This window comes from Babylonia areolata, chromosome 17 (genome assembly GCF_041734735.1).
Source record: "Babylonia areolata isolate BAREFJ2019XMU chromosome 17, ASM4173473v1, whole genome shotgun sequence".
Lineage (NCBI taxonomy): Eukaryota > Metazoa > Mollusca > Gastropoda > Neogastropoda > Buccinidae > Babylonia > Babylonia areolata.
Window position 1 is genome coordinate 1682811 of NC_134892.1, and position 22515 is coordinate 1705325.

The window sequence follows — 22515 nt, forward strand, 5'->3', positions numbered from 1 at the left end:
GTCTTTTCAGGTTTGATCCATTTCGGAATTGATCCAACACTGAATTAAGAAATGAGAGCTAATTGAACTTTTGAAGCCGGGGCGATCATCAAGAGCACCGAGAAGCCATCTTCAGCTTTCTGTTGCAAACGGGCTGTGTCTCAGAGTTGCGGCCATTGGTTGAAATGATCACATGGCTACAACTGTGCTTGACACACATCATCTGATTTTGTTGCGTTGTTCACACACACACACACACACACACACACACGATATATATATTACTGAGGTAAATACCAAGATTGGTAAAAAAAAAATATATATATATATATATCAACAACAGTAGGCGCTTCATGTCTTTAAAACTTGTATTCAGCTTCTTCAGGCAAGGGTACAAAAGTGCCTGAAGAAAGCTGTTTTTACAGCGAAAATTTGCTGCTTTTTTAGAATACAAGTATTGTAGTATGTCTGTGTTCTCCGGAGATGGCTCACTTGGACTGACAGACGTGAAACACACACACACACACACACACACACACACACACACACACACACACACACAAACGGAGCCACCACAAGGCGTCCCATTTCCTATTTTAACTATCATTTATCTATTTCTAAAGCGGATGTGGTGTGGAGTATGTGAAGCAGTGTGCAGGCTCTGAGGCCTCTTTGAACCTGAAACTGTGTGTTCATCGAGAAAGCCCACACAATGTTCTAACAATTCTAGAAGTAGCACATAGAAAGTGTGATAATCCTGCAAGGAAGAGTCTGTCTTTGGGACCCCCCCCCCCCCCCCCCGCCCTCCCTTCCAATGATGTTTCCTAGCAGAAGCCCTGAGCCTGCCTGACCAACCACCCGGACATAAACAGACACATCTACACACACACACTCACTCTCTCTCTCATCAGTCCCACACAACACACACACACACACACACACAAACTCTCATCAATCCTACACACCACACACATGCACACAAAATCTCATCAGTCCTACACACACACACACACACACACACACACACACAGACACACACACTCTCTCTCATCAGTCCTACACAACACGCACACACACATACTCATCAGTCCCACACACCACACCACACCCGTACACCCACAACTCCCATCAGTCCCACACAACACACCACACACACACAGTCGCTCTCCACTCATGTCCCCACGCCCCCAAACCCCATCCCCCCTTCAGCCGGCCAGAGGGTTGGCGTGAATGGTGACACCCCGGATGCGGATGTCCGTCTCCGGCTTGTAGGTCTTCTCGTTCACCGGCACCTTCTCCAGGGAGTCCAGGGTCTCAAAGCCGTCAATCACTCTGTGGAAAACACCGAGGAAAGCGGCAGAAGGGTTAACTCATTCTACTCCAGATACTAGTTCAACTCGGTACACGGACTTTTCGACGGCGGACGTTTTGCCGACAGTCGTTTCGGAGCCGGACGTTTTGCCTACCGGAACTTTAGCCGACGGACCTTTACCCGACGGACGTTTCGTCGACGAACATTTCGGCGCGGGACGTTTAGCCGACACATATACCTACGTCAAGTGTGCGTCAAGTGTGCGCCCCTTTACAAAATTCTGAGCTCACACATTTCTCTCGCCATTTCTCTGCATCAATGGATCAGTGAACTCTCTCTCACTTTCCCTCCTCATGTGAACCGTTCAAACCGTGTAACAATCCCAGTATTTCTGTTTGCCAGTTCTCACGTTCACCTTCCACCTCGACAGTATTTCTGAGCAAGATTCTGAGAAGTAAGTAAACGTTGAGAGAGAGAGAGAGGGAGAGAGAGAGAGAGGGAGAGAGAGAGAGGGAGAGAGAGAGAGAGAGGGAGAGAGAGAGAGGGGGGAGAGAGAGAGAGACCAGATTGGATCTGTAATTAAAAGGGCAGTTTTGACTGGAGCATATTTAGTAACATCACGTTAAACTTTGGAACTTATCTAGTGCATCTGGTGCATTTCAGATGGAATTCACTTTCACAAAGAGGAATAAGCGAAAGCTGTTGCACGAAGGCTACGCCTATGTCATGGACCGCACCAAAGCCGACAACGTCACAATTTTCTGGCGATGCGAGAAACGAGGAGAGTGCGAAGGAAGGTTAAAGACAGTAAACGACGTTCTGGAAGGCCGTCCATCCACCCATTCCCATCCGCCAAGTGCAGCCCGTTGCCTGGCTTTGAAAGCGGTTGGTGATATAAAACAGCGCGCAGAGCAGTCTGAAGAAGCCACAAGTTCGATAATCAACAACTGCACAGCAGAATTTCCGCTCGCCGCCGCAGGTTCTCTTCCAAAAAAGGAGACTTTGGCAAGGATGATCCGAAGAAAACGGAAAGCTCCAGATAGCGACATCATCAGCGAGGAGCTGAAGCTTACAACGAGAGGAGAACAATTTTTAGCGTTTCAGACGGACGATATCGTTATTCTAACCACTCCATCCAATCTTGACGTTTTAGCACGTAACGCCCACTGGTTTTGTGATGGAACATTTGACAGCGCTCCGTTAGCAACACAACTTTACACCATCCATGTTCTTGTTGAGGATACTCACACTCTGCCTCTTGTTTACTGTGTGACACAAAACAAAAACAGGGCCACGTATGACGCGATCTTTACTTACCTGAACGGCCAGAGAGATCTCAACCCAGAGACCATCACAATAGATTTTGAACGAGCCGCATTAAACAGCATCAGTGAACACTTCCCAACCACAGCCGTGCACGGGTGCTTTTTTCACTTTGGCCAATGTCTTTGGAGAAACCTCCAGTCGCTTGGACTACAAGATTGGTACTTGGAGCCAGAGAACTCTCTTCTCGTCAAGACCATTCAGGCCTTGGCTTTCGTGCCTCCTGACGACGTCATCGAGGCGTTTCAACAGCTCATGGATTCGCTGGATGCCGACACTGACGAGACGCTTTCAGACTTCCTCGCCTACTTTGAAAGTACATGGCTGGGCATTGTGCAGCGAGGACGCCGTCGACGCCCGAAATTCGACGTCGCCATGTGGAACGTCTACAATCGTGTGGGAGACAACCTGCCCAGGACTAATAACTCGGTCGAAGGCTGGCACCGTGCCTTTGATCAGCGAATGTCTGTCACGCACCCAACACTTGGCAGGCTTGTCAGCAAGTTACGCAAGGAGCAGGCAAGCACCGAGCTTATGATAGAACAGCGTGGCATGGGCGTCAGGATGCGAAAAAACAAGCAGTACGAAGTAGTCAACACACGACTGCAAGCGCTTGTTGCAAGGTACGCACAGGATGATGTTTTAGTATTTCTCAAAGCTGTTGCGCATAATCTGTGACACAATCAAAGTGAACAGAAGTGTTGTATATACTTTTATATTTTTATATGTTTTATACTTTTAGACAATGCGTCGAAAAGTCTGTCTGCGAAACGTCCGGTCGACGAAACATCCGTCGGCGAAACATCCGTTGGCTAAACGTCCGGTCGGCAAAACGTCCGACTCCGAAACGTCCGGCGGCGAAACGTCCATCGGCGGAACGTCCGCACATGGTTCAACTCATACCATGATTACTTCCCTTGTGGACCAGGTATGCGTATTCCCATTCCAACGCACTAATTTCGTTTATTCTTGCTTGGTACAAGTTCAACATTCTAAATGAACCATTTATGGATTCCAGAAGCATGAAAACAAAGCTTTGTTTGACCCTAACCCTGAATCAACAATTCTCCATTGATTTTCGCCGTATTAGTGAACCACATGTTGTTGTTTTTTCTCCAGTGGTCTCATGTAGTGCTAGTCCAGGGGAGTTGCAGCAGGCTCGTAGCTGTGGGGTACAATGAGTTAAGAATCTTATTTTGCCAATAAAATGTCTGTCAGGGTCTGGGTTCGAATCCTGGTCTCGCCCTTTTTCCCAAAGTTTGACATGAAAATCAAACTGAACATTGTTCACATGAGAGAATATACCGAGGTCTGATGTGCAGCAAGCACTTGGCCCACTGAAAAAAAAAAAAAAAAACAACAAAAAAAAACCCACAAAACAACAACAAAACTCATGGGAAAAATAAGTGTTGTTGTCCTCTGGCAAAATTCTTCTTCTTCTTCTGCGTTCACTCGTATACACACGAGTGGGCTTTTACGTGTATGACCGTTTTTACCCCGCCATGTAGGCAGCTATACTCCGTTTTCAGGGGTGTGCATGCTGGGTATGTTCTTGTTTCCATAACCCACCGAACGCTGACATGGATTACAGGATCTTTAACGTGCGTATTTGATCTTCTGCTTGCATACACACACGAAGGGGGTTCAGGCACTAGCAGGTCTGCACATACGTTGACCTGGGAGATCGTAAAAATCTCCACCCTTTTCCCACCAGGCGCCGTCACTGTGATTCGAACCTGGGACCCTCAGATTGACAGTCCAACGCTTTAACCACTCGGCTATTGCGCCCGTCTGGCAAAATTCTAAATTCTGTAGAAGAAATCCACTCTATTAGGAACACAAATATATAACAAGTACGCACTCAAGGCCTGACTAAGCGCGTTGGGTTATGCTCCAGGTCAGGCATCTGCCTCGAAGATGTGGTACAGCGTACTTAGGATTGCCACACTGCAGTGACACCTCCTTGAGAACTTGAAACTGTTTGCATGCAGCATCATGTAATTATATGATAGTCAGTCGTGTCCGACTATGACCATCAGAACAGCAGAGGAGGCAACTGCTCCCCCGACTATTTGGGATAGAATTTGATTATGGTAGAGTGTCTTGCCCAAGTTACATCCCCACTCTCTCGGCCAAGAGGGTTTTAGGACAGTCGGCGTTGGGATGGTTCCCAAAGTCCAACTAGCCCCCAAGGCTGCAGCACTAAGAGCCAGTGCAATGTTGCCTCCTAGTTTGAGAGTCATAGTCCTTCACAAAAGACCAAGCTGTAAATGATTTCCCTTTGATAATGTTATTAATGGGAGACAGATAGTAGCAGACGTTGTGGTTTGTAAAGTGATAGTACTGATAAAGATTTACATCCGGTACAGCAGACAATGTGGTTTGGACAGTGGTAATGAGAATATACTAATGAAAACATATACTCCAGTACAGCAGATAACATGGTTTGTACAGTGATAATAATAATAACAGCAATAATAATGAAGACTTAAACTCCAGCACATCAGATGACATGATTTCTACAGTGATAATAATAATGTTAATGGAGACTTACTCTGGTACATCAGACTACATGGTTTCTACAGTGATAATAATAATGTTAATCAACTTAATGAAGACTTACTCTAGTACAGCAGACAATGTGGTTTGTACAGTGATAATAATAATGTTAATGAAGACTTACTCTAGTACAGCAGACAATGTGGTTTGTACAGTGACAATAATAATGTTAATGAAGACTTACTCTGGTACATCAGACTACATGGTTTGTACAGTGATAATAATAATGTTAATCAACTTAATGAAGACTTACTCTAGTACAGCAGACAATGTGGTTTGTACAGTGATAATAATAATGTTAATGAAGACTTACTCTTGTACGGCAGACAACGTGGTTTGTACAGTGATAATAATAATGTTAATGAAGACTTACTCTGGTACAGCAGACAATGTGGTTTGTACAGTGATAATAATAATGTTAATGAAGACTTACTCTAGTACAGCAGACTACATGGTTTGTACAGTGACAATAATAATCAAATAATCATAGACCTTCTTGTGCTTGAACCCACTGTGTGTGTATATGCAAGCAGAAGATCAAATATGCATGTTAAAGATCCTCTAATTCATGGCAGCGTTCGGTGGAGCACACACAGACACACACAGACACAGACACACACAGACACAGACACACACACAGACACACACACACACACACACACACACACACACACAGACACACACACACACACAGACACACACACACACCTGCCAAAGACAGTGTACTTCATGTCCAGGTGAGGCTGCTTTGCGTAGGTGATGAAGAACTGGGACCCGTTGGTGTCCAGTCCGTTGTTTGCCATGGAGACCATGCCACGGGTAGTGTGCTGTCACACACAGAGACACACACATAATGACACACACACACACACACACACACACACACACACACATACACACACACACACACACACACACACACACACACACACACACACACATGCACACATACACACACAATCACACATACACGTTGTTTCAGTTTCAGATTGAACACACCTAAACACACACACCTTAACAATCAAGAATCCAGAATATTTCATCCTCCGACACCCTTTGGGGAGGATATGAAGTAACATCACTGGTGTTACACACCAATGCTCAAAACATAAACAGCAATTAAAACAATGAAACTGGTGATACAACCCAGGTAAACAACAATCATATCATCTTGTAACCTTTCCCGTTTCGATGAATTTCCCCACTTTCAGACACACTCTTCTCCCACCTTTCGTCAAATTGTACAAAATGAAGAACTGATTTCAGATTCAAATGTTTCTGTAGAATGAACTCATTTCAAAGATCTGCAAATTTTAGGCATTCCATAATCAAAACCATTTACTTCCAATCATATACATATCTCAGTTATAACAAGTATGCAATTCACATGGAATATCATGACCTACACCAGTCTCAACAGGTAATTGGAATATCATGAGGTACACCAGTCTCAACAGGTAATTTGTGACTACTACACCTAAACTGGATCAATGATAAGATGTAACAATCATGCAGATTGGAAATATACTTTTCTATTCCATAAAATTACACACAAAATCACACCCACACCCATTTGCATAGTATACCCCCAGACCTACACCCACCCATACACACACTCTCTCCCTGCACACACACAACATACACCCTCTTCCCCCACACATAAACACCTACACGTTCCAACATACACATCCCAATCCTCCTCCCCCCACTCCACCCACACACATGCCTACACACACCCAGATACTCCCTCTCCCCCCGCACATATAAACACACCAACATACCCTCTGCCCCCACCCCACCCCCCACCTCCACCCCGCACACCAACATACAACCTTTCCTTCAACACAAACAAACACATCAGTATACACCCTCTCCCCCAACCCAACACAAACACACTAACAAACACCTTGTACCTCCACATTTCTATGCACCAACATACACCCTCTTCCCCCACACAAATACACACACCAACATAGACCCTTTTCCCCCACACAAATACACACACCAACATGCAACCTCTTCCCCCACACAAATACACACACCATCATACACCCTCTTCCCCCACACAAATACACACACCAACATAGACCCTTTTCCCCCACACAAATACACACACCAACATACAACCTCTTCCCCTACACAGATACACACACCATCATACAACCTCTTCCCCCACACAAATACACACACCATCATACAGCCTCTTCCCCCACACAAATACACACACCAACATACAACCTCTTCCCCCACACAAATACACACACCAACATACAACCTCTTCCCCCCACACAAATACACACACCAACATACCTCTTCCCCTACACAAATACACACACCAACATACAACCTCTTCCCCCACACAAATACACACACCAACATACAACCTCTTCCCCCACACAAATACACACACCAACATACCTCTTCCCCTACACAAATACACACACCAACATACAACCTCTTCCCCCACACAAATACACACACCAACATACAACCTCTTCCCCCACACAAATACACACACCAACATACCTCTTCCCCCACACAAATACACACACCAACATACAACCTCTTCCCCCACACAAATACACACACCAACATACCTCTTCCCCTACACAAATACACACACCAACATACAACCTCTTCCCCTACACAGATACACACACCAACATACAACCTCTTCCCCTACACAAATACACACACCAACATACACCCTTTTCCCCCACACAAATACACACACCAACATACCTCTTCCCCCACACAAATACACACACCAACATACACCCTCTTCCCCCACACAAATACACACACCAACATACCTCTTCCCCCACACAAATACACACACCAACATACAACCTCTTCCCCTACACAGATACACACACCAACATACAACCTCTTCCCCTGCACAAATACACACACCAACATACAGCCTCTTCCCCCACACAAATACACACACCATCATACAACCTCTTCCCCCACACAAATACACACACCAACATACACCCTCTTCCCCCACACAAATACACACACCATCATACAGCCTCTTCCCCCACACAAATACACACACCATCATACAACCTCTTCCCCCACACAAATACACACACCAACATACACCCTCTTCCCCCACACAAATACACACACCAACATACAACCTCTTCCCCTGCACAAATACACACACAACATACAACCTCTTCCCCTACACAGATACACACACCAACATACAACCTCTTCCCCTACACAAATACCCACACAACATACCCTCCCCTCCCCAACACACAACAACATACACCCACTCCCCCCACACAAACACACCAACATACATCCAGTCCCCCCACACAAACACACCTATACACACTCACTCGCTCCCCACCCACCCCAACACACACACTGACATACACCCTCTCCCCCCAAACACACACACACACACCATCAAACTGCCTCTCCTTCCACATAAATCCACCCACACCCACCCTCTCCCCCACCACCCCCCAACACACCTACATCCCCCCCCACCCCACACACACACAATCACCTGCACACTCTGTCACAACTTGTGACGACAGTTAGGGCGTGTGGCCCGTCTTCGTTTTTCTCCACCCCCTCCTTTCACTTTCCCTCCTTCTCCCATCCTTCAGTTCGGGTAGAAGTCTCGAATTGCGCACGAACCACGTGCATGCATATTACTCGCTCACCTGAGCGAATATGAAATACTGTTGGGCAGCAACAATATTCGAGGCTTTTGCAGCCCGACTGCCGTAGTGTACGGGTCGTCTTCGTGGTTGGTGGGGTAGCTACCCCGACATCTAGGCACCATACGAAGTGAGGACCGGCTGTCCTCCATGGGAGCCACTTCGGTGTTTCTTCGTCTGTCTTCGTCGTCGTCGTGTCTTTGTGGTGGTCGTTAGTGTACGCCACCTGTAGCAGGTAAGAAGCCGCTTGTCTATTTAGCTTGGTTGTATTTCCGTCAGGGATGTATGAAAAGAAGTAGATGTTCTGCAAGAAAGAAAGCTGTACGTTAGGTTTTGACAAAATGATCCATTTCGTTAATTATTATTTTTGTGCTACCACTGCCTGAATATGTACTTTTTCTTGTGTCGGCTAATACGTTTGCCAATTTTTATTGTTGTTGAGTTTTAAAATGATACGATTTTACCTTAGTTCACTGTTGGGTAAAATTGGGCGTTGGCTCTGTATGATAGGTGTAGAGAGTGCGAGTGCCGTATATGAGTTCTGTAATTCGTCTTGTCAAAGTTATATTCCAGCTTTGTATTTTGAAGGTGCTGTACATTTGTTTTTGTTAATTATCGTCAGAATTAGTATTGCTCAGCACTGGGGGGAACATTCCGTAATGTTCCAGCTCTCGCTGTGTGCTGTGTGTCCCGGGCCTTTCGTCTGGTGACCCAGATCTTCACCCCTTCCTGTCCCGTGATTGGCGTCCTGGGTGTTCGTCCCCTCCTGCCCTGTGACTGCTGTCCTGGGTCTTCGCCCCTTCCTGCCCGGTGACTGCTGTCCGGTGTTCCGGGCCTTTTGACTTGCAGCCTGGTCCATTGCTTGGCACTGTATGCCGAGTCCTGGCACTTAGGCCTTTTGACCGGGGGCTTGTGCCTTGGGTCGGAAACCAACATGCCATGATTCTAACCGACTCAATGAACCTCATACAGAAAATTGAAAACGGAATGGGAAGCCCAGAGTGGCATAACGCAATGCGCAACTTTCAGATTAAAAAAACTCACATGGTCATACTGCCCGGGACATGCAGGTGTTAAGGGAAATGAGCGAGCTGACAGACTTGCTGGTAACGCAACACCAACGAGCGGCCTACATCTAAGAAAATTGGAAATCCTCAGAAAAGTCAAAGAATATCAAAAAGAACAGGTACAAGGCCATCACACCATCGATCGCCTCAAAGAAACAGAAGCAGAGAGAGGGAGCGGCCGCAAGTCTAACATGAAAGGTAGAGCACGATGCTTTGCAAATCAAACAAATATCGGCATCATTTCCAAACCAACATTGCGCAAATTTCTTCAAAACGGAACAGTCTCTGTGGGCCTTTCCAAATACAATAAACTGAGCAACACACTAGACGCCACGTTCTTGGCATCAGAGATCTTTTCCCATCCCTCTTGCGGCCAGTCAGTGGCAGCCTCTGTGCGTGTGTGTATGTGTGTTTGTGTGTATGTGTGGGTCCGTGCTTTTGAGTGCGTTTGTGAATGCACGAGAGTGAAAGTGTACACAAGTGTCAGGAGAGATATGTGTACGTGTGTGTGTGTGTGTGTGTGTGTGTGTGTGTGTGTGTGTGGGGAGGTGGGAGTGCGGGGGGAGGTGGGATAGAGGATGAGGTATGTGAGTGTATGCATGCCTACACTGTGGGAGCAACAGGATATTGGAACGTATATATATATATAATCTTTGTATGTACGTGTGTGGGGTTGGGGGTGGGAGATATGGGCGTATGTGTGTGTGCTTGTACAAGTAAGTGTTCATCTCTGTGAGTATGTGTTTGTGTGTGTGTGTGTGTGTGTGTGTGTGTGCCGTGGAAGCTGCGATACGTAGACTAGAAATGAGTGTGTGGAGGAGGGGGTAGAGGAGGTGCAAGGTAATGTGTGTGTGTGTGTTGGAGCTCATGTACGTTTATATGTATTTGACTGTGCTTTCATATCTGTGAAACTGCATGTTTGGTGCATTTCTGTTATGCATGTGTGGGTGTATGTGTGAATGTGTGTCTTCATGTTTTACATTTATTCGCTTATCACCATTGTTGTCTTATTTATTTATGTTTTATTATTATCATTTTATTAGTATTACTAATATTATTACTACTACCTTTTTCTATATTATAATTATTATTTATCTATTTATTTATTTATTTATTTATGCAAGCTTATCTATTATTTATTCCCCCGTTTTTTTTTGTTTTTTTGTTTTTTCTCAAGGCCTGACTAAGCGCGTTGGGTTACGCTGCTGGTCAGGCATCTGCTTGGCTTGGCAGATGTGGTGTAGCGTATATGGTTTTGTCCGAACGCTGTGACGCTTCCTTGAGCTACTGAAACTGAAACTGAAACTGGGTCGAACCCGCCGAAGTTTGTCTGGGCCGTGTGTCAGGTTTTTTTTGTTCTCGTTGTTGTTGTTTTTTCTTTTAAGAGGGAAACTTCCTGAAGCCGCCAAAGACTAAGGCGTGAACATGCGCACCTGTCCTGGTGTTGGGGTGCTTTGTCTTCTCCTTGAGTGTGTGTGTGTGTGGAAAATTGCTTTTGATTACGTTTAGGAGAATCGGTAGTTTTGTGTGCGACTTCTGTTCGTTTCTTCTCCTTTCTTTTGTAGTTATGGTATACGGTTGTTTTTGTTTATTTTGCATGTATAGGCTGTGTGTGGTTGCGTGAGTGGGATAGACAGAGCGGAAGAGAATAAATTTTGTGTGGACGAAAAATATCTGTATTCTGTGTTTGTGTTGTCGGGTGAACTGGGTTGGGTGTTAGGTTTTAAAACAGTTCTCGACCTCTTCCCTAGGGGGGTCGTGACATACTCCGAGGCGTCACTGTGTTCAGACAAACCCATATACACTGCACCAAATCTGCAAAGCAGAAGTTTGACCAGCGGCGTAACCAAACATTCTTAGTCAGGCCTTGAGGAAAAATTAAAAGAAATGTGCATAAACAAATAAATGGATACATGATTGAATTAATGAGTAAATAAATAAACAAATAAGAAATAAAGAAGTATGTATACAAACAAAATGCAATGAAAATAAAATTCAAATTAAAATAGATGAAGAAAATAAGTAAGCAGATGTATACAGAAATTAAATAAAAAGTATGAAAAAAACAAAGGAATAGTGACAATAATAATTACGTATCAAAACTTCCACGCCAGGGGGACATCGGCACCGGTTGACGGAGACCAGCACCAAGGTCGACGGAGAACAGCACCAAGGTCATCGGAGATCAGCACCATGGTTGACGGAGATCAGCACCTAGGTCATCGGAGATCATCACCTAGGTCGACGGAGACCAGCACTGAGGTCAACGCGCGGAGGAGACCAGAACATGGGGCCACGGTCGCCTTGAGGTGAGGGATTGCTTTTAAAATCAGACTTTGTACCCACACTAGAAATTAGTGAAATATCGCTATTTGTGACTGGTTTGAAGATCATGTTGGCACAGTCAGTATTGAAGTGTCGCTGTGTTCAGACAAATCCATATGCGCTGCACCACACAGCAGATATGCAAGTTACACAGATAATAATTAAACTAAAAAATACAAACTGGAAAAATAGTGACAATAATAAATAAATAAGGAAATATATGTAAACACAGACACAGACACGGACACACACTCACACACACACATGCATACATAGAACAGATATGCAGTTTCACAGAGATCAAATCATAAACAAAAGTGCACAGGCCCAACACCACAGACAAAAACACATGAGCACCGATACATAAACACGCAGTCCCCATTTCCCAGATGACCCCTGCCTCCCAACCCCCCCTCCCCCCTACACACACACTCGCACACATTCTTACGTATCAAAACTTCCACGCCAGGGGGACATCAGCACCAGTCAACGCAGACCAGCACCTAGGTCGACGGAGACCAGCACCTAGGTCGACAGAGATCAGCACCAAGGTCGATGAAGACCAGCACCGAGGTCAACGCAAGGAAGAGACCAGAACATGGGGCCACGGTCGCCTTGAGGTGAGGGATTGCTTTTAAAATCAGGCTTTGTACCAAAACTAGAAATTAATGAAATATAGCTATGACTGACTGGTTTGAAGATCATGTAGGCACAGTCAGTATTGAAGGCAATACCACCGTGAAGCTTGCAGTCACAAATGAACAAGTGTGCCAAACCATCAAGCAGCACATTGCCTCATTTAAGATCTGATCTCAGCTACAAAAAGAAAACAATGTTGGTATTAGCATATACCAGATTTCGAGAAGGCCTTTGATAGTGTCCACAGGTAAAGCGTATGGCTTATACTTCCTGCATATGGAATCAACCTTGTCGAGAGCTTTTACACCAGTTCCATATGGAAAGTAGGAAAGAACGAACACGGTTCGAAAACAGTTCAATTCCGTTCAGTTACTCCGAGTCGTCGCTGTGTTCAGACAAATCCATATATGCTGCGATAAATCTGCTAAGCAGATGCTTGACCAGCAGCGTAACCAAACGTGCTTAGTCAGGCCTTGAGGAAGAATTAAAAGATATGCATAAACAAATAAATGGATACATAACTGAATTAATGAGTAAATAAATAAACAAATAGAAAATAAACAAATAAAAAAAGAAAAAAGTTTGTATACAAACAAAATGCAGTGAACATAAAAATAAAATTAAAATAGATGAAGAAAATAAGTAAGCAGATATATACAGAAATTTAAAAAAAAGTATGAAAAAAAACCCTCAAAGGAATAGTGACAATAAGAATTACGTATCAAAACTTCCACGCCAGGGGGACATCGGCACCGGTCGACGGAGACCAGCACCAAGGTCATCGGAGACCAGCACCAAGTTCGACGCAGACCAGCACCAAGGTCGACGGAGAACAGCACCATGGTCGACGCAGACCAGCACCTAGGTCATCGGAGATCATCACCTAGGTCGACGGAGACCAGCACCAAGGTCAACGCGAGGAGGAGACCAGAACATGGGGGCCACGGTCACCTTGAGGTGAGGGATTGCTTTTAAAATCAGACTTTGTACCCAAACAAAATGCAGTGAACATAAAAATAAAATTAAAATAGATAAAGAAAATAAGTAAGCAGATATATACAGAAATTAAATAAAAAGAATGAAAAAACCCTCAAAGAAATAGTGACAATAATAATTGCGTATCAAAACTTCCACGCCAGTGGGACATCGGCACCGGTCGACGGAGACCAGCACCAAGGTCATCGGAGACCAGCACCAAGTTCGACGCAGACCAGCACCAAGGTCGACGGAGAACAGCACCATGGTCGACGCAGACCAGCACCAAGGTCATTGGAGATCAGCACCATGGTCGACGGATATCAGCACCTAGGTCATCGGAGATCAGCACCTAGGTCATCGATCATCACCTAGGTCGACGGAGACCAGCACCGAGGTCAACGCGAGGAGGAGACTAGAACATGGGGGCCACGGTCCCCTTGAGGTGAGGGATTGCTTTTAAAATCAGACTTTGTACCCAAACTAGAAATGAGTGTAATTCGCTATGACTGACTGGTGAAGATCATGTAGGCACAGTCAGTATTGAAGGCAATACCACCGTGAGCCTTCCAGTCACAAATGAACAACTGTGCCAAACCATCAAGCAAGACATTGGCTCATTTAAGATCTGATCTCAGCTACAAAAAGAAAACAATGTTGGTATTGGCATATACCAGATTTCGAGAAGGCCTTTGATAGTGTCTACAGGTAAAGCGTATGGCTTATACTTCCTGCATATGGAATCAACCTTGTCGAGAGCTTTTACACCAGTTCCATATGGAAAGTAGGAAAGAACGAACACGGTTCGAAAACAGTTCAATTCCGTTCAGTTACTCTGAGTCGTCGCTGTGTTCAGACAAATCCATATATGCTGCGACAAATCTGCTAAGCAGATGCTTGACCAGCAGAGTAACCAAACGTGCTTAGTCAGGCCTTGAGGAAGAATTAAAAGATATGCATAAACAAATAAATGGATACATAATTGAATTAATGAGTAAATAAATAAACGAATAGAAAATAAACAAATAAAAAAGAAAAAAGTTTGTATACAAACAAAATGCAGTGAAGATAAAATTAAAATTAAAATACATGAAGAAAATAAGTAAGCAGATATATACAGAAATTAAATAAAAAGTATGAAAAAAAACTCTCAAAGGAATAGTGACAATAATAATTACGTATCAAAACTTCCACACCAGGGGGACATCGGCACCGGTCGACGGAGACCAGCACCAAGGTCATCGGAGACCAGCACCAAGTTCGACGCAGACCAGCACCAAGGTCGACGGAGAACAGCACCATGGTCGACGCAGACCAGCACCAAGGGTCATCGCAGATCAGCACCATGGTCGACGGAGATCAGCACCTAGGTCATCGGAGATCAGCACCTAGGTCATCGGAGATCATCACCTAGGTCGACGGAGACCAGCACCGAGGTCAACGCGAGGAGGAGACTAGAACATGGGGGCCACGGTCGCCTTGAGGTGAGGGATTGCTTTTAAAATCAGACTTTGTACCCAAACTAGAAATTAGTGAAATTCGCTATGACTGACTGGTGAAGATCATGTAGGCACAGTCAGTATTGAAGGCAATACCACCGTGAGCCTTCCAGTCACAAATGAACAACTGTGCCAAACCATCAAGCAAGACATTGGCTCATTTAAGATCTGATCTCAGCTACAAAAAGAAAACAATGTTGGTATTGGCATATACCAGATTTCGAGAAGGCCTTTGATAGTGTCCACAGGTAATGCGTATGGCTTATACTTCCTGCATATGGAATCAACCTTGTCGAGAGCTTTTACACCAGTTTCATATAGAAAGTAGAAAAGAACGAACACAGTTCGAAAACAGTTCAATTCCGTTCAGTTACTCCGAGTCGTCGCTGTGTTCAGACAAATCCATGTATGCTGTGACAAATCTGCTAAGCAGATGCTTGACCAGCAGTGTAACCAAACGTGCTTAGTCAGGCCTTGAGGAAGAATTAAAAGATATGCATAAACAAATAAATGGATACATAATTGAATTAATGAGTAAATAAATAAACGAATAGAAAATAAACAAATAAAAAAGAAAAAAGTTTGTATACAAACAAAATGCGGTGAAAATAAAATTAAAATTAAAATAGATGAAGAAAATAAGTAAGCAGATATATACAGAAATTAAATAAAAAGTATGAAAAAAACCTCTCAAAGGAATAGTGACAATAATAATTACGTATCAAAACTTCCACGCCAGAGGGGACATCGGCACCGGTCGACGGAGACCAGCACCAAGGTCATCGGAGACCAGCACCAAGTTCGACGCAGACCAGCACAAAGGTCGATGGAGAACAGCACCATGGTCGACGCAGACCAGCACCAAGGTCATCAGAGATCAGCACCATGGTCGACGGAGATCAGCACCTAGGTCATCGGAGAACAGCACCATGGTCGACGCAGACCAGCACCTAGGTCATCGGAGATCAGCACCTAGGTCATCGGAGATCATCACCTAGGTCGACGGAGACCAGCACCGAGGTCAACGCGAGGAGGAGACTAGAACATGGGGGCCACGGTCCCCTTGAGGTGAGGGATTGCTTTTAAAATCAGACTTTGTACCCAAACTAGAAATGAGTGTAATTCGCGATGACTGACTGGTGAAGATCATGTAGGCACAGTCAGTATTGAAGGCAATACCACCGTGAGCCTTCCAGTCACAAATGAACAACTGTGCCAAACCATCAAGCAAGACATTGGCTCATTTAAGATCTGATCTCGGCTACAAAAAGAAAACAATGTTGGTATTGGCATATACCAGATTTCGAGAAGGCCTTTGATAGTGTCTACAGGTAAAGCGTATGGCTTATACTTCCTGCATATGGAATCAACCTTGTCGAGAGCTTTTACACCAGTTCCATATGGAAAGTAGGAAAGAACGAACACGGTTCGAAAACAGTTCAATTCCGTTCAGTTACTCCGAGTCGTCGCTGTGTTCAGACAAATCCATATATGCTGCGATAAATCTGCTAAGCAGATGCTTGACCAGCAGCGTAACCAAACGTGCTTAGTCAGGCCTTGAGGAAGAATTAAAAGATATGCATAAACAAATAAATGGATACATAACTGAATTAATGAGTAAATAAATAAACAAATAGAAAATAAACAAATAAAAAAAGAAAAAAGTTTGTATACAAACAAAATGCAGTGAACATAAAAATAAAATTAAAATAGATGAAGAAAATAAGTAAGCAGATATATACAGAAATTTAAAAAAAAGTATGAAAAAAAACCCTCAAAGGAATAGTGACAATAAGAATTACGTATCAAAACTTCCACGCCAGTGGGACATCGGCACCGGTCGACGGAGACCAGCACCAAGGTCATCGGAGACCAGCACCAAGTTCGACGCAGACCAGCACCAAGGTCGACGGAGAACAGCACCATGGTCGACGCAGACCAGCACCTAGGTCATCGGAGATCATCACCTAGGTCGACGGAGACCAGCACCAAGGTCAACGCGAGGAGGAGACCAGAACACGGGGGCCACGGTCACCTTGAGGTGAGGGATTGCTTTTAAAATCAGACTTTGTACCCAAACTAGAAATTAGTGAAATTCGCTATGACTGACTGGTGAAGATCATGTAGGCACAGTCAGTATTGAAGGCAATACCACTGTGAGCCTTCCAGTCACAAATGAACAACTGTGCCAAACCATCAAGCAACACATTGGCTCATTTAAGAACTGATCTCAGCTACAAAAAGAAAACAATGTTGGTATTGGCATATACCAGATTTCGAGAAGGCCTTTGATAGTGTCCACAGGTAAAGCGTATGGCTTATACTTCCTGCATATGGAATCAACCTTGTCGAGAGCTTTTACACCAGTTCCATATGGAAAGTAGGAAAGAACGAACACAGTTCGAAAACAGTTCAATTCCGTTCAGTTACTCCGAGTCGTCGCTGTGTTCAGACAAATCCATATATGCTGCGACAAATCTGCTAAGCAGATGCTTGACCAGCAGCGTAACCAAACGTGCTTAGTCAGGCCTTGAGGAAGAATTAAAAGATATGCATAAACAAATAAATGGATACATAATTGAATTAATGAGTAAATAAATAAACGAATAGAAAATAAACAAATAAAAAAGAAAAAAGTTTGTATACAAACAAAATGCGGTGAAAATAAAATTAAAATTAAAATAGATGAAGAAAATAAGTAAGCAGATATATAAAAAAATTAAATAAAAAGTATGAAAAAAACCTCTCAAAGGAATAGTGACAATAATAATTACGTATCAAAACTTCCACGCCAGAGGGGACATCGGCACCGGTCGACGGAGACCAGCACCAAGGTCATCGGAGACCAGCACCAAGTTCGACGCAGACCAGCACAAAGGTCGATGGAGAACAGCACCATGGTCGACGCAGACCAGCACCAAGGTCATCGGAGATCAGCACCATGGTCGACGGAGATCAGCACCTAGGTCATCGGAGATCATCGCCTAGGTCGACGGAGACCAGCACCGAGGTCAACTCGAGGAGGAGACCAGAACATGGGGGCCACGGTCACCTTGAGGTGAGGGATTGCTTTTAAAATCAGACTTTGTACCCAAACTAGAAATTAGTGAAATTCGCTATGACTGACTGGTGAAGATCATGTAGGCACAGTCAGTATTGAAGGCAATACCACCGTGAGCCTTCCAGTCACAAATGAACAACTGTGCCAAACCATCAAGCAACACATTGGCTCATTTAAGAACTGATCTCAGCTACAAAAAGAAAACAATGTTGGTATTGGCATATACGAGATTTCGAGAAGGCCTTTGATAGTGTCTACAGGTAAAGCGTATGGCTTATACTTCCTGCATATGGAATCAACCTTGTCGAGATCTTTTACACCAGTTCCATATGGAAAGTGGGAAAGAACGAACACGGTTCGAAAACAGTTCAATTCCGTTCAGTTACTCCGAGTCGTCGCTGTGTTCAGACAAATCCATATATGCTGCGATGAATCTGCTAAGCAGATGCTTGACCAGCAGCATAACCAAACGTGCTTAGTCAGGCCTTGAGGAAGAATTAAAAGATATGCATAAACAAATGGATACATAACTGAATTAATGAGTAAATAAATAAACAAATAGAAAATAAACAAATAAAAAAAGAAAAAAGTTTCTATACAAACAAAATGCAGTGAACATAAAAATAAAATTAAAATAGATGAAGAAAATAAGTAAGCAGATATATACAGAAATTAAAAAAAAAGTATGAAAAAAAACCCTCAAAGGAATAGTGACAATAAGAATTACGTATCAAAACTTCCACGCCAGGGGGACATCGGCACCGGTCGACGGAGACCAGCACCAAGGTCATCGGAGACCAGCACCAAGTTCGACGCAGACCAGCACCAAGGTCGACGGAGAACAGCACCATGGTCGACGCAGACCAGCACCTAGGTCATCGGAGATCATCACCTAGGTCGACGGAGACCAGCACCGAGGTCAACGCGAGGAGGAGACCAGAACATGGGGGCCACGGTCACCTTGAGGTGAGGGATTGCTTTTAAAATCAGACTTTGTACCCAAACAAAATGCAGTGAACATAAAAATAAAATTAAAATAGATGAAGAAAATAAGTAAGCAGATATATACAGAAATTAAATAAAAAGAATGAAAAAAACCCTCAAAGAAATAGTGACAATAATAATTGCGTATCAAAACTTCCACGCCAGTGGGACATCGGCACCGGTCGACGGAGACCAGCACCAAGGTCATCGGAGACCAGCACCAAGTTCGACGCAGACCAGCACCAAGGTCGACGGAGAACAGCACCATGGTCGACGCAGACCAGCACCAAGGTCATTGGAGATCAGCACCATGGTCGACGGATATCAGCACCTAGGTCATCGGAGATCAGCACCTAGGTCATCGGAGATCATCACCTAGGTCGACGGAGACCAGCACCGAGGTCAACGCGAGGAGGAGACTAGAACATGGGGGCCACGGTCCCCTTGAGGTGAGGGATTGCTTTTAAAATCAGACTTTGTACCCAAACTAGAAATGAGTGTAATTCGCTATGACTGACTGGTGAAGATCATGTAGGCACAGTCAGTATTGAAGGCAATACCACCGTGAGCCTTCCAGTCACAAATGAACAACTGTGCCAAACCATCAAGCAAGACATTGGCTCATTTAAGATCTGATCTCAGCTACAAAAAGAAAACAATGTTGGTATTGGCATATACCAGATTTCGAGAAGGCCTTTGATAGTGTCTACAGGTAAAGCGTATGGCTTATACTTCCTGCATATGGAATCAACCTTGTCGAGAGCTTTTACACCAGTTCCATATGGAAAGTAGGAAAGAACGAACACGGTTCGAAAACAGTTCAATTCCGTTCAGTTACTCCGAGTCGTCGCTGTGTTCAGACAAATCCATATATGCTGCGACAAATCTGCTAAGCAGATGCTTGACCAGCAGCGTAACCAAACGTGCTTAGTCAGGCCTTGAGGAAGAATTAAAAGATATGCATAAACAAATAAATGGATACATAATTGAATTAATGAGTAAATAAATAAACGAATAGAAAATACACAAATAAAAAAGAAAAAAGTTTGTATACAAACAAAATGCAGTGAAGATAAAATTAAAATTAAAATAGATGAAGAAAATAAGTAAGCAGATATATACAGAAATTAAATAAAAAGTATGAAAAAAAACTCTCAAAGGAATAGTGACAATAATAATTACGTATCAAAACTTCCACACCAGGGGGACATCGGCACCGGTCGACGGAGACCAGCACCAAGGTCATCGGAGACCAGCACCAAGTTCGACGCAGACCAGCACCAAGGTCGACGGAGAACATCACCATGGTCGACGCAGACCAGCACCAAGGGTCATCGCAGATCAGCACCATGGTCGACGGAGATCAGCACCTAGGTCATCGGAGATCAGCACCTAGGTCATCGGAGATGATCACCTAGGTCGACGGAGACCAGCACCGAGGTCAACGCGAGGAGGAGACTAGAACATGGGGGCCACGGTCCCCTTGAGGTGAGGGATTGCTTTTAAAATCAGACTTTGTACCCAAACTAGAAATTAGTGAAATTCGCTATGACTGACTGGTGAAGATCATGTAGGCACAGTCAGTAATGAAGGCAATACCACCGTGAGCCTTCCAGTCACAAATGAACAACTGTGCCAAACCATCAACACATTGGCTCATTTAAGATCTGATCTCAGCTACAAAAAGAAAACAATGTTGGTATTGGCATATACCAGATTTCGAGAAGGCCTTTGATAGTGTCCACAGGTAAAGCATATGGCTTATACTTCCTGCATATGGAATCAACCTTGTCGAGAGCTTTTACACCAGCTCCATATGGAAAGTAGGAAAGAACGTACACGGTTCGAAAACAGTTCAATTCCGTTCAGTTACTCCGAGTCGTCGCTGTGTCCAGACAAATCCATATATGCTGCGACAAATCTGCTAAGCAGATGCTTGACCAGCAGCGTAACCAAACGTGCTTAGTCAGGCCTTGAGGAAGAATTAAGAGATATGCATAAACAAATAAATGGATACATAATTGAATTAATGAGTAAATATATAAACAAATAGAAAGTAAAAAAATAAAAAAGAAAACAGTTTGTATGCAAACAAAATGCAGTGAAAATAAAATTAAAATTAAAATAGATGAAGAAAATAAGTAAGCAGATATATACAGAAATTAAATAAAAAGTATGAAAAAAACCTTCAAAGGAATAGTGACAATAATAATTACGAATCAAAACTTCCACGCCAGGGGGACATCGGCACCGGTCGACGGAGACCAGCACCAAGGTCATCGGAGACCAGCACCATGTTCGACGCAGACCAGCACCAAGGTCGACGGAGAACAGCACCATGGTCGACGCAGACCAGCACCAAGGTCATCGGAGATCAGCACCATGGTCGACGGAGATCAGCACCTATGTCATCGGAGATCAGCACCTAGGTCATCGGAGATCATCACCTAGGTCGACGGAGACCAGCACCGAGGTCAACGCGAGGAGGAGACTAGAACATGGGGGCCACGGTCGCCTTGAGGTGAGGGATTGCTTTTAAAATCAGACTTTGTACCCAAACTAGAAATGAGTGAAATTCGCTATGACTGACTGGTGAAGATCATGTAGGCACAGTCAGTATTGAAGGCAATACCACCGTGAGCCTTCCAGTCACAAATGAACAACTGTGCCAAACCATCAACACATTGGCTCATTTAAGATCTGATCTCAGCTACAAAAAGAAAACAATGTTGGTATTGGCATATACCAGATTTCGAGAAGGCCTTTGATAGTGTCCACAGGTAAAGCGTATGGCTTATACTTCCTGCATATGGAATCAACCTTGTCGAGAGCTTTTACACCAGTTCCATATGGAAAGTAGGAAAGAACGAACACGGTTCGAAAACAGTTCAATTCCGTTCAGTTACTCCGAGTCGTCGCTGTGTTCAGACAAATCCATATATGCTGTGACAAATCTGCTAAGCAGATGCTTTACCAGCAGCGTAACCAAACGTGCTTAGTCAGGCCTTGAGGAAGAATTAAAAGATATGCATAAACAAATAAATGGATACATAATTGAATTAATGAGTAAATAAATAAACAATTAGAAAATAAACAAATGAAAAAGAAA

General features: G+C 44.0%; 1 protein-coding gene across 1 annotated transcript in view; it reads right to left on the reverse strand.

The window, feature by feature from the left end:
* Positions 1-1184: 1184 nt before the first annotated feature.
* Positions 1185-22515, reverse strand: part of LOC143291375 (peptidyl-prolyl cis-trans isomerase-like 3) — a 32718-nt gene continuing 11387 nt past the window's right edge. The window contains exons 2-3 of the mRNA XM_076601215.1: positions 5882-6000; positions 1185-1311 (exon numbers count right to left, since the gene is read on the reverse strand). Coding sequence (XP_076457330.1) covers positions 1185-1311; positions 5882-6000 — 246 coding nt within the window. The remainder of the gene's footprint in view (positions 1312-5881; positions 6001-22515) is intronic.